General features: G+C 40.4%; 1 protein-coding gene across 1 annotated transcript; it reads left to right on the forward strand.

The window, feature by feature from the left end:
• The first annotated feature begins 3,926 nt into the window (after positions 1-3,926).
• Positions 3,927-8,061, forward strand: lrrc3 (leucine rich repeat containing 3). The gene has a single exon (XM_012833939.3). It carries the CDS (start codon positions 6,254-6,256, stop codon positions 7,052-7,054), a length of 801 nt encoding a protein of 266 aa, XP_012689393.3. The 5' UTR covers positions 3,927-6,253; the 3' UTR covers positions 7,055-8,061.
• Positions 8,062-13,474: the final 5,413 nt, after the last annotated feature.

The following is a 13,474-nucleotide window of genomic DNA, read 5'->3' on the forward strand; positions in this document are numbered from 1 at the left end:
AAGCATTAGAGCTGATAATGTTGTACTTATTCAAGTGTTATATATATATACGTATATATTGATATGTTAACTGCAATTCAACAATACATAGCTTGGGAATGTGCTTGTATTTTAGATCGGAGATACAGACTATGCCTATTCCAAATAATATTGTATTCTTTTTATAATTTGTTGTTAATTCTGGTGATAATTTGCTCTGTCTGCAACGGCAGATCCTGCAAAAATGTAAGAAAAGCTTACACAGCACAACTTTGGCAACTTTGTTGCAAAATACACCAGTTAGCATGCTAGCAAGGTTTTATCAGTGCCAAATTGGCTGCTGTTAGTTCTTGCAAGCTTTCTGATGGCCTCTTAGAAAGTTACCTCACTAGTCTCAGACCAAAACACCTTAAAGCCGCTTTAATGTTAAGCCTTGCACATTTGTTGAAGGATTTACGTTTTTGTACAGAATGTCCACAAATGCAGAATATCATGTTCTTTTCATATCAGATCTTAGACAGGGTAATATGATCAATTATTATGATGATATGTTTTAGACCCAGGCCCTACCCACATTCCTAATTATGCTAATAAATTGAACAAAAATAGCACAAAGGTCACTCCAGTATTTTTATCATGATGCTGGATTGGCAAATGCCTACCAGTAACTGGTGCAACACTCTGACCTAGCCTGAAGCCTGGACTTAACGAACTGGTGGCCTAATTGTGATAAATCTGTGAGGACCAAGGAGCCCTCTAATAAGGATCTTGCCCATCAAAAGAGATGGATTCGCTTTGTCACTGGACTGCCACGCTTGAATTAACAAGCTGGATGCAGAAACAAAATTCACTCTCCAGCAGTTGACACATGTAATTTGTCTATTAAGTACTCCCAAGCAGGGCGAACTCATTACATTACAGGTGTGTTGAGAGAGAAAATGAACCACCTTGATAAACAATTAGACACAGTTTGTCCATCGCTAATGGCAGCTGCACAGCCAACCCTTCACCTGCCCTGAAACATTCCAGACTGTGATTTGCCACAGTTTTCCAGGTCCTTGCACAGCACTGGCTAGCTGGAGAGTTGGTTTGTTGTTAGTATTCACTGGCTGTGTCGAGGGGGATCTGAAGTAATTATAGACAGTAAGGCCGCAGAAAAGTGCTTAAGTGTGTGTAATATAAACAAATGGCGGCCATTACTGACAGTAATGCTGAGTGCTTACCTTTAAAATGCGGTAGGACAGTAGTCGCTGGATGACTTAGCCTTTTTTGGAGGTTTTATCTTGCTCTGATATCAAACAGACTATACACAGCTACAGCAAAAACTGTTGCGTTCCTAGCTTCATTCTTGTATGCTGGAAAAGAAAGTTGAAAGAAATGCATCTGTGCATCAGTGTAGTTTATTGTATCATCTTAAAGGCTATGGTCTACACTGGACATTCATATTTGAAACTTGCACTTACCATTCTGTGGTGAGGGTTTACAATTACAAGCAATTGAAGCTCTTATAATCTGACAACCAGGATTGGGACGTAACTAGTTACATGTAACGTAGTTACGTAATTGAATTACAAAATAAATGTAATTTTAATCTGTTACAGTTACTGAGAAAAATATATTCTTTTTTTAAAGCTTATTTGTAGAATATAATGTTGATTTTGCCTTTTCGCTATCTAGACATGCACCATTCATTTGGCAGTATGTGCTAATTGGAGTGTTGTTTTCGATTGGTTCTCTTGTTAGAATTTGAACCGCCTCTCATCGGCCAATCAAAAAGTAATTCAAAGTAATCAAATACAATAAGTTACATTACTTTGAGGAAGTAATTAAAATAGTTACATTACATATTACATTTTTAACAGGGTAACTAGTAATCTATAACCTATTACATTTCAAAAGTAACCTTCCCAACCCTGCTGATAACATTAGTTGTTAGTTAAAAGGGATGTTTTTAAATCAGTACCTGTCCAATTATTTTGTTATCTTCTACGAATAAAATGATTTTGGACCACATTAGAGGACACAGTATAAATTGCAAACATTTGTATTTTCTTCTTTGAGCTTATTACTCTAATTATCCATAAACAGAGGGTCTGCCAGATATGTAAGATCTGTGCTTCTTCTCTTTTCTCCTTCCAGTACCATACCCTCACAGAAGTACATTTTGGTGACAACAGCCATCCATCACAAAGATTGTAATTAATGTCCACAAAACTCCTCCACACAGTTGCTATTGTTGTATTCCCACCAAATTCTCACTTTACTTCTCAAACAAAAACCCTGGGAATGTGAAACACGGCTGTCCAGTTCACTGTTCAGTTATTGGTATTTTAAATACAGAATGAACCTACTGTTCAGCTACTAGTATAAATAAATCAATGCCTTTACTGTCAGCAATAGAACAATATTAAGTTTGTAATTCTTAGACTCAGCACTTTTGTCATTATTATTATTATAGTAGTGGTGGTTGTTGTTGTTGTTGTTGTAGATGTAACATTAGCAGTCAGAGCTGTTCTCCACTGAAAATGTTTTTAGGAATGGTCCCTGACAAACCAAGAAAACGAATAAAGCTACATTCAACCCTACATGCTACTGTTGTGATTTAAATTTCAGATAATCGTCTGTCTCCACTCACCTTTACCTCATAGCTTTTATCAAAGGAAGCTTGCACAACTCTGGCCTACTCTATAGTATCCCCAGACCTGAAATGCTCACATATGCTTTCTCAAACATAGACTTCTGTAATGCTCTTCTAACAACCCTGAATATCAAAGACTCAACCCAGAAAAGCTGGAATACTATCCACAGAAATCTCAGCAGTGAGGGTTCTTCTCACCAAAATGAGGGACCACTTCACTACTTCTCACCTACCATGATTGATGGACTGACCACCCACTTATCACTCCAGTCTACTACACCCATACATGGGTGCTCCTCGCCTTGGTCTTTGGTCTTCTCACACAGAAACAGCATTGATGCCTGTACTTTCAGCAGTGCGGCCCCAATAATATCTTTCTACATCACCACCAGGGCTGGTTTGTTTTCTAAAGGTTGTTGACCTCTTTTGGGCTTTTAATGCTGTTTGCAGCAGGTTTTCAATAGCACTTTTTGATTTTCTCCCTTATTTTATGTTATTTCAACCATCCACAGCATCTTTGGATGCATAAAATGGTAGGCCTACTTTAGATTAAGATATTATTATCAGTTAGAGTATTTCAATGATACGTACCACACTGTGTGGGAGTGATGTTGTAAAAACACCCTCAGAAGACCAGCCTCCATGTCTGCCTCAAATTTAGCTGGATTATTCTAAACGACCACTACAGTGCAATCTGGTTATAAAGAATAAAAGATATTTCCATGTTCATCTATATGTCTTTTTCACATGTGAATCTAAAAGCGGAAAGAGCTCCCCACGTTTGTAATTGTTGGGGGTATTGTTAGTGCTCTTCAAAGATGGTGTAAAATTCCTTCTAATGCCTGTCCTAGTTATGACAGGATCAGGATGATATCCAATCCCTCCCAGTTGCTCAACAATACGAAGGATTTAACCTACCTTTAAAGCCAGTGCTAGCCAAGGTCTAAAAATAAATCCCTTCACTCCTCACTCCACTCCCTGCATCTAATTATTAATCTACCTGTAGACAGACAGACCCTGTAAAAATGAAAATAGTACATGACGAAAACAAAAACATTATTCACACTAACGGTTTAGGAGCTTCAAAGATGCACCAACTGCAGGGAGTAGGCTAATCGCCGGAGAATGGATGCTAGAGGTGTGCAATGCAGGTGTTCAGATTAAGCTCTAGGAGAACATAGATGTAATGATTTTGCTATCAGCCTCAATCTGTCAAAGGTTTCAAAGTGAATTCTACAAGTGAGAAATGTAAATGAACACACATAACCCTACCTTATGGCAGTTTATGTAAATGTCAATGATACGGCCAATTGGGCTACCATGGAACATGGATTTTAAGGTAAGCATAAAACGGATGTGCATGCAACTTCTTCTTTTCGCTCACATTCGCAGGGCGGAGAAGGAGGAGTTGCCTCGTGCACTGGTCTGCTCCCTGTCCGACTGCTCGCCCAATCACCACACAGTGAATGTCTTATACAGGCGCCGTTTCATTCAGTGAGCCGAGTAGCCTTTACGAAAATGATACTGGACAGAACGGTTGGACTGGCAACAAGTGCTGATTTCTTCCTCAAACGACGTTCCCATACCAATTTCCAGGTATTTATATTAGTCTGTTTTTTTCTCTTCATATTTCTATTCATAGAAGTAACTTTACAAATAAAGCAATTTCACAAGAATGAATGGATGAGACTGAGGGGTGACACTCTCACATGATCTGGTATTTTACGTTCAAATTAGGCTATGGTTTATTAAAATTGATTGTTATGGTAAAACCATACTGAATAAGTTTGAAACAGTTTACAGTTTAAAACGACTGCTTTCGTATCACTAAAGTTACATTAAGAGTGCAGCTAAATTTAGAACTGGTTGGTTTTATGTCAGTTGAGCAAAAGGTGTTGGTAGCTCTGACACCTGTTTTTTTAGGTTGTTTTCGCCAGGATAAAAATGCTTACTGAAAGGCTTTAGGGTTCTTTTTTTCTTTTACTAATCTTATGTTCAACTGAATGTGCTCACTTGTAATTATTCGTCAATGGTGTTTCATGTGACCAGAGAGACATTTTATTTCAACTGTCATCCTTGTAAGTTTAACCTACCAGCAGCCAGCTTATACCAGCCTCTGTGATGACAATATTTTCAGAACTAAAATTTGAATAAACGATTTCTGTATATTTTTAGGTCATGATAGCAAGCAGGTAGAATATATGACAGGTAGATCTTTGTGAATGAGCTAGATTTTGTGTTGGTTGTTAACCATCTATATAATGCCTTGCCACTGGCATGCTCAATGATTAAAGAAGGAGCCAGACGTTGTATTCAGTTTATGTGCTTTATATGTGGTGCATATGTCTTCCTTCAGATGAAAGGTAGACAGATAATTGATGATTATTTGCTTTGTCTGTGTAGTATCCTTATTGGTAGCCTATATCAACTATAATTTTTTTTTAACTCACTTCAGAGTCTTTCTTTGATTAATACAATGCAGAGATTTAATGCAAATGTTACCTGGTTTGACAGTTTGTAAGGGTTAGTCGTCTAAAAAAAAGAAAAGACATGGCTCTTCTTGTATCTCAATGTTTCTCTGTACAAATTAATCCCATTACACTCTTTGTTCATACATACTGAAGTAAACGGCGTGAAAGTGTTTTCATCGCCTAATGTCAGATGAGATGAAATCCAATAAAACTGAAAAATAAATAAATTATGTGTGGAAAGAACTGACCACAAGGGGGCATAACGATCTAAACTGGTGATCTAGATTATGGCTTTGCACTTCTACCATTCAGTAAAGGTATGGCAAGAAATCGTTTGTTGTTTCCAGTGTAACATCTGAGAAACTGATGTTTAGCTTAATTTTGAGAGATTGTTTATATTTAATTTCCCTTTGCAAGTTTCCGGTTAAATGTGCATAATCAGTATTGATAGGTTCTGTATTGCAGAGCTCTAGAGGAATGAATTTCATTTTAAACTTGGCCACCTCTTGTAAATGTATGTACTGTTACAATTCAATCATATTATGGGTTGACTTTCATTACCAGAGCAAAATATATAAATCATATAATTTGAAAGAGGAAACCTGATATTGCTGTTATGATTCAGTGGCAAATGATAATAATGTTAGCGTATGAAATAATAGTGCTTGGAGAGGGTACAAACTAATGATTGTTTTGGGGGATCTAGGGTGTGAAATCTTTGGAAGGGAATAGCATGAATATCATGAGGAAATGCCACTTAAACAACTTAATTGAACAATTACTCATTCTGTTCTCTCTCTGCTTTGTGCCTTTTCATCTTGGGAGGAGGATGCAGGCTCTGATCCCTTGCCATCCTATCTCTGCTGCCTGCACATGACTCTCTCTTCAAACACTCATCTCACGCTGAATTTCTCTCCTGTCAACCTGTAATGCAATCTTGAGGAATCTAATTTTCCCGGCGGATAGCCTCACTCATTGTGAGCCTTCTCTCATGAATAAGACTTTGTTTGAATCAAGTGTAACTAATGGAATGGAACCCACAAACCAATCAGGAGGTGAAGCTGACTTCACAAGTTAATTGCCGGTGATTCCATCAATTGCTTAAAAAAAATAAAAAAAATGACTGCTCATTAGGGGAGCAGAAACAGGACACATTTAGTTGGATATGCATTTCCTTATGGGGACTCCTTTGCCGAGGAATTTGCTCGTCTCAGCATTCTACACCGTCACCCGAGGCTTGCTTTTTACAATGCTGTTCACGAGCTCGCTGGCCTCCGCCTGCCCTAAAGGCTGCCACTGCTCGGAGCGCAACGGGCTGACGGTGGTGCATTGCGCCTCGCGGAATTTGGAAAGCATTCCCCAGGACCTCCCCCATGACACCGTCGCCCTCTTGCTCTCCTCCAATCACATCCGGAAGATCCCCAACCAGGCCTTCAAAGACCTGCCGCGGCTACAGGAGCTGGACCTGTCACGGAACCGGATCGAGACGGTGGACGCCGGAGCCTTCCACGGGGTGGCGGACAGTCTGCGCGTGCTGGACCTGTCCAACAACCTCATCGAGACCGTGCCCAAGGAGGCCTTCGCTCGACTGCACGCCAAGATCCGCCTGTCCAACAACCCCTGGCACTGCGAGTGCACGCTGCAGGAGGTGCTGCGCGAGCTCCAGCTCGACCCGGAGACGGTGAACGAGCTGAGCTGTCACACCTCTGTGCTGGAGGAGCACGCGGGCAAGCCCGTCATCCAGGTGCTGGACTCCGGCATTAACTTCTGTAACTTTCACCACAAGACCACTGACGTGGCCATGTTCGTGACCATGTTCGGATGGTTCACCATGGTTATCGCCTACGTGATCTTTTACGTCCGGCACAACCAGGAGGATGCTAGGCGACACCTCGAGTACTTGAAGTCTCTGCCTAGTAGCTCTCAGATAAGCAAAGATTTTGACACAATTAGCACAGTGTTATAGCACATGTGTTCTCTTTTCTCCTTGCTGTGTACTTTATATATGTGGATTGTTTTCCTTTTTTACAGAATTTTTGGCACAGTTACCACATAACTGCAAGCCTTAAAACCAATACGGGACTGACTGCTCTCTTTGAGTACATGTTTAGTAAACACTCACCCTCTATTATCTTGGTCCCTGTTGGTGATATTCGTTGATTCGTTAAGCCTGGCCTTTTTACCTCCATGACAAGTTCATCCCAGGCCATGTGAGACATGATATGATGTAGGCCTAAACAGACTCAAAGCAGCATTTATGAAAATGAGAATGAGATCCTGAGGGGGATTATCCATGTTTATGAGTTGTATCACCATTCCCCATTTTTTTTTATCTACTGAGATTTAATTTTCCTCGGCAGGTGTTAAATGCTTATCAGTTTCCATTTGTGAAATACTTTACATGTGAATCAAATATATTGTTTGGGGAAAAGGGAATTTTTATGTTGCCGCCTGATTATGTTGCTGTTTATTAAGGCATCCATAAGTTATACGAATCAGTCTTTACGGTGTATTTGATAAGCATATCGCCACTGCCAAATTCAGCACAATTTGCCCTTTGAGGTTAAAATGCTTAAAATGTCAAGCCCATTTCCATGAGCCCAAGTGCCTACATACTGGTCCCCTTACACCTTAGCACTGTGTATCAGTCTAAACTGATGTTAAAGCAACCTCTCTCCAATTTGTCATTGTCAGATTTCTATGTGCAACGCTCGAAATGTAGGTTGTACTACATGAACATGTTTCTTTCCTTTTGTGCTTGAATGTGAAATGGATTTTATCTTACGGAGTCTCTATATTGTGTTTTGTGTTGAACACGCCCCTCCTCCAAGCTGTTATTTCATGTCGGCCCTTTTACTGTCTGTATCTAGTGAATTGTGCCACAAAGGCCTTAGGTAAACTTTGATTGTAGGAAGAGGGGGGAAATCTTTTAATGTGTTGTAGCAAAAGATAAATAAATCAATCAATAAATAAAGGGACCTTGTGGGTGTTCACTTTTTTTAATGTATTGGAAGTGAAAAACTGGGACAGCTTCAGATGTTCCTATTGCAGCTGTTTGACTTCTTGTTATCAGATGAGTTGTTATTTACGTTTTTATTTGTTCCTGTGTGAATAGCACATTTCCATGTTTCCCTGTGATTTGCTGTGGCAGTGTCTGTCTACTAACACTCTGTACATGTGCGTGTACGTGTAACCATTACTAAATAAATGCCCCAAATTACATTGAGGTAGAAGAAGTCATGCATTCCTCTGCAGTTTGCCATGTTCTCTGATTACCCCTGTTTTTGGCACATCATATATGCGCACAGCTCTAAGTGGTATAAATGGAATTACTTGCAGCTATACAGTCCCTCTGTGTTTCTGTCGGGTTTCCAACAACTTATGCAAATTCCCGAAAAAGAAATATTCAAATTCCCTGGCTTTGTTTATTTCTTAAGCAGTGATGCTTTTATGAATTCATATCATCTGGTTCCCTGGCATTCCCTGTCTGAAACATTTGTATACCAGCTTTATAAATGTAGGGATGAATGATTGGGTCCCAAAGTGGCTGACATAAGTCTGGTGTGTATCTTTTATTTGTGACCACCGTTGTCTGTCTTCTTTCATTTCTTTTCTGAAGTATTTCGGATGAAGGTATACACCTCATTTAGTAGTACAACATACATTTCTTTCATATCGGTGGCATCCATACTTGAAGGAAATGCAGTCTTTGAGTTTCTTTGTACAAGCACCCTGAAGAGAGTCTCTTCAAAGCCCAGCATTGGAGAGGAAATCTCCTTTGCTTTCTACCAAGACTGGCCTTAGTGGCCTTCAGTCTGAAGTAGGAGCCGAAGCTTTTTGCCTAGTTATGAGCTTCCATAATAGCAGTAGGGAAGTCGGAGCTGCGATAAATAATAGATTTCTAGTCAGGGGGAGTGTTTTTATGTTCCTTGCAGCCCAGTTTTCTCTCTTCTGCTTTTGCTTCTGTTTCCACAGACACCCTTTCCTTAAACAATAGGGGTTTGGATTGCCGTTCTGCCCCACTGCCTTACAGCCTGGCTATGGGGAATGATTCTTGGAGATCGATAGCTGATTCATTACTGTGAAAGGGGTTTGGGCCACTGTTCCAAACTTTTTAAGTTGTTGTCTCTGGAGCTGCTGTCTCTTTTAATACAGTCAATGTCCAATTTAACTCCCAACTTAAACTAACCTAACTCAATTAGCCTAACTGTATTATTCCTGGAGGTTTCCTAGTCATTGTAAAGAAGTGCAAATGTCAGCATTTAATTGACAAGTTGATCAATTTCAGCAGTTCTGACATTTTGTGGTTGGCAATTTATGAGAAATCAACCTATCGCTCAGAAAAGGTGAAGGTGATATTACAAATATAACCTGAGGTCAATTAGAACTTGGGAAGCAACAACCAATGAAATATATATGTTGTGTCCTGTACTTTTAATGCAGCACAGGAAGTACCTATACAAGTTGTATACATGTAAAGAAGTTGCACTTCTTGAGGATGCATGTTAGTTCTGCCATGAGTAAAGTACCTGTTGGTTTAGCTCTGCCTACTCCGTCATTTTTCATACCTTACAACACTACAATATATTAATTTGGTATGGATCTGAAAAACTAGTCTCAACCAAAATAATGGACATTCCTATTCTGACAAGTTTTAAATTGAATGGAGAAACTTGGGGCACCTTGAGCCAAATAAGTGTGTGTGTGTGTTTGTGTGTGTGTGTGTGTAGGGGTGGGTGTGTGTGTGTTTGTGGCTGTCTAATTGTAGTTATTCCACAGGGCTTTAGTGGTGTAGAATGGGTGAAGGGCAACCACTGAGGATTTATGCATTCTATTAATAGCGTCAGGATTAATGATGGGTTATGCCAGGATAATTATGGAGCTGTTGTACCCCGGGACAGGTATGGCTGTGCTAGTCACATGTGTGTCCCAGGTCAGAGCAGTTGAGGAAATATACTGTTATGGCTGTGTCCTCTCTGTATTTGACTGAATGGAACTGGCCCCGATACTCATAATTGCTTTTATTCATGCCGCAAATGACTGTTGTCTGCTACAGCATAGTCATCCATCCTCATACTTCTCTGTGTTGTTGGAGGACCTCGTGGGTCAGTGTCAAAGTCACACAGAGTGGAAAACCAGGCGGAGCACATCACATAAATAACTCCCTCTCTGCTGCTGCTGCTCGAAGATGTGTGGCCTTGACTTGGCCTCTAATTACCAACCAATCAGTGCTGTGCCTGTGATCCCATTGAGAGAATTATTGAGCTGTGTGTTGAAACTGAACCAATTTTGTCTCTATGATACACGCTCATATAAATTCCCTCTCTCTCACGTCCAGTCCAACGAATCCACGCGCCCCGGTTGGTGGCTCAGTGGTTGGCTGTGAAGAATTTCCACTTGTCCGAGATCGCGCCATGTTGCTGCCCAGTTTCTGCAGGTGCAGCTGGTGCTGGGCAAGTTGGACATCAAGTTGTGCAACTATCTCCAGCAGAGCCTGCAGTCTCTAGACAACTGTTGTGTTTTCTGCCTGCTAGGGCGTGCTGGCCAGGCCTCTGTCTGCGTTTATGGAGAAAACACAAACAGGCTGTGCCGAGCAATGCACCCAAGCAGCTCTTCAGCCCTACAGCTCAAATGTTGCCTTGCAAAGACTTTATCCCCCTTTGCCATCTCATCCATGTCCCCATGATACACGGTTGACCTTTCGCAAAGCATTACACTGTACATTGTGTTCATTTGCAGTACCAGGACCATTGTTGGTTGCACTGAAGTAAATTTTAATTGAACTTCTCTAATTGTCAGAATACCCAGCATATCGGCTTTTATGTCAGCATATTGCTCTGCCTCCTTGCCTGGATAAATCACATTAATCAGAAAGTCCTTCTTCCCTGGCCTTTAGCGGTGTTGTATCCGTCCTATTGACCAGGCATATTTGGCAACAGCGGTTAATTAGTCTGAGGGGTTGCACATCAGGGAGTATGACCCCGCTAACTCGTCCCCCTAATGATTGTATTTCCTGGCTGTGGGTCCTTTGTGCCATCTGTTCATTACGTAATCATGACTCTTTAAATGAAAGGCCTCTGCTCCTTCATCCTGTGAACACACGCAGAGACAAAGATGTGGGAGAGATGTTTCTCCTTGTTTCGAAGGTTGCGGCCTTGTTGACACCGGTGCCCTGATGTCACTGCTATTTACAATGGAGGTCATGGTGCTAAAACTAATTAGACTCTCATCTCAAAGCTATTTAAACTCTCATCTCAAGACAGACATGCAAAGGTGTTCTATACCTTTCCTTAGAGGCATGGGGTTAATGCTTTAGGTAGAGAGTTCAGTCCTACCCTTACAGACACCTTGATAAACTTGCACCTGTAAATAACAGCATAAACTATAACATTTATGGTGAAAAGAATCTTCTCCATATACCTCACTCCATATCCACGATGCATGGAAAAGGTGATGTCATGCATTTTTCAACTGTTGAGGAATAACAAAAAACACAGGATGCATCATATTCTACCTCTTTCCAGCCTAACCTTAAAATTAGTTTGTTTTTGCTCCATCCATCTTTTCTTTATTGCAGTTCGTGACAGAGACAGAGAAGTAATGGTTGAGACTGCATTCATGACTGATTTTGTTTTTGTGTGCTCCATCTTACATATCTGTCTTACTTGTTTTCGGAAAGCATGTCTCCTTTTACATACACTCAGAAGATAACCTTGTATGGCAGCTCCATTGGCAGTGAATATTTCAATCACAGCTCCACCCAGGCACTTGTGATGTGAACAGAGAAATACTTTAACAGTGCACCTCATTACTAGTATACATCTCGTAAAGTAATGCAAAACTTGGATCACAGTGGTTTATAGAGTATGTAGTATAGTATGAGTATATGAGTATAGAGTATTTGCAAATCTATAAAATGTTACATACATGTTACATACAAATGTTCCATGAACAATTTTACTTCTGTCTTATTTTCTAAATTATTTAAATGTTTCCTTCCTTGCCAATGTGTCTGTGTCCACGGCATCAAGACTCTGGCCATCAGCTCAAATCCTCTCATGTGGTGAGAGCTTACCCCTGATTGGGGATCAGCTCCGGAGGTTGACCCGGACATTAATCATATTAAGATGAGGAAGCGCATCCGTCCACTGACTGACAGGAGGGCAAAGCCTCCAACGGTATCAGTAAGTTTAGACTGCATCAATCAAGCTCCATCGCGTGTGTGTGTGATTCAGCACTTCATTAGAAATCTCCTCCCCTCGTTTACTAGTCCCTTCCCTCTTGGATCTACCTCCGGCATCCATTGTTTTATTACTGACTGATAGGTGAAAATTCACCCTAGTTACCTCAGGACTCCGGAGCTGCATATAAGTATATTTATTAGACAAACAACAATTGCAATCGGGCTCACTCCCAGCACAAGGCTGAAAGTGAAGCAATGATAAACACATCGCACAAGGTTTATATAGACAGAAGTTGAGCGTTCAGCAGGGATAACCACGTGGTGGATTTCTGATGTCCGAGGCAAGGATGAAAGTTTTGCAAGGTCGGAAGAAGCACAGTTCGAACCTTCTTATCACTTCTGGTCTAAACATGCTCTTGTACAAATGCAGACTAAGTGGCACCTAATATTCTAAGTTACACCCACGCAGAAACACAGAAAAGCCATGTTCCTGCTTACATAAGTACATGATTCATATAAGGTAATTAATAATACAAGGCACTTGATTATTATATTCTTAAGTCATTAACAGTGTTTGGAAATTATCTCCATCACTGACTTTGTTTGCTAATTTATGTGTCTCTAAGCATGAAAGTCAAATTATTGTGCCGGCCTAAAGCCCTCTTTAGAAGAAATAAACAAAAGCACAAACTTAACATAGTGTTTGAAATTCCTGTGGCAGAAGGTGTATTGATTTTGGCCTATCATTTTGATGATACCTTAGGCATCCTTAGGTATTCCTGAGGTGTAACAAGGATCAATGCATACATTAGCATTCATCAAAGTTGCATTTGGAAGTTAAAGTACCATGAAATAAAAGAAAATTAACCAGTTGTTAGTTCAGGTTGTGTATCTGATTGGCCACTCCATGGCCGCAGTTGTTGAAGACTTAAGGAATGAAATGCCACAGAGATAGCTAGGATTGATGTTGCACATCAGTGACTGTAAGTTTGGAAGGATGCAGGAGTTAATTAACTCTGAGTCCATTCCTTATCCGCACTTTTCTTTAATACAGTTACTGACACAAACCAGCAAATCACAGCTCAGGGCTGGCCAATTCTATGAAACCTGGCTTTCAATAATTCTGGCTAACTTACGTAATTTATTCTGCAGCTGAACCTGGTGTATGTCCAAGGGAGCTGTAAAAAAAATCTGCTTTCCTGA

Source organism: Clupea harengus, chromosome 2 (genome assembly GCF_900700415.2).
Source record: "Clupea harengus chromosome 2, Ch_v2.0.2, whole genome shotgun sequence".
Taxonomy (NCBI): Eukaryota; Metazoa; Chordata; class Actinopteri; order Clupeiformes; family Clupeidae; genus Clupea; species Clupea harengus.

Excerpts from the sequence above, each read along its gene's own strand:
- lrrc3 (XM_012833939.3), top strand. The coding sequence starts at position 6,254 with ATGCATTTCCTTATGGGGACTCCTTTGCCGAGGAATTTGCTCGTCTCA.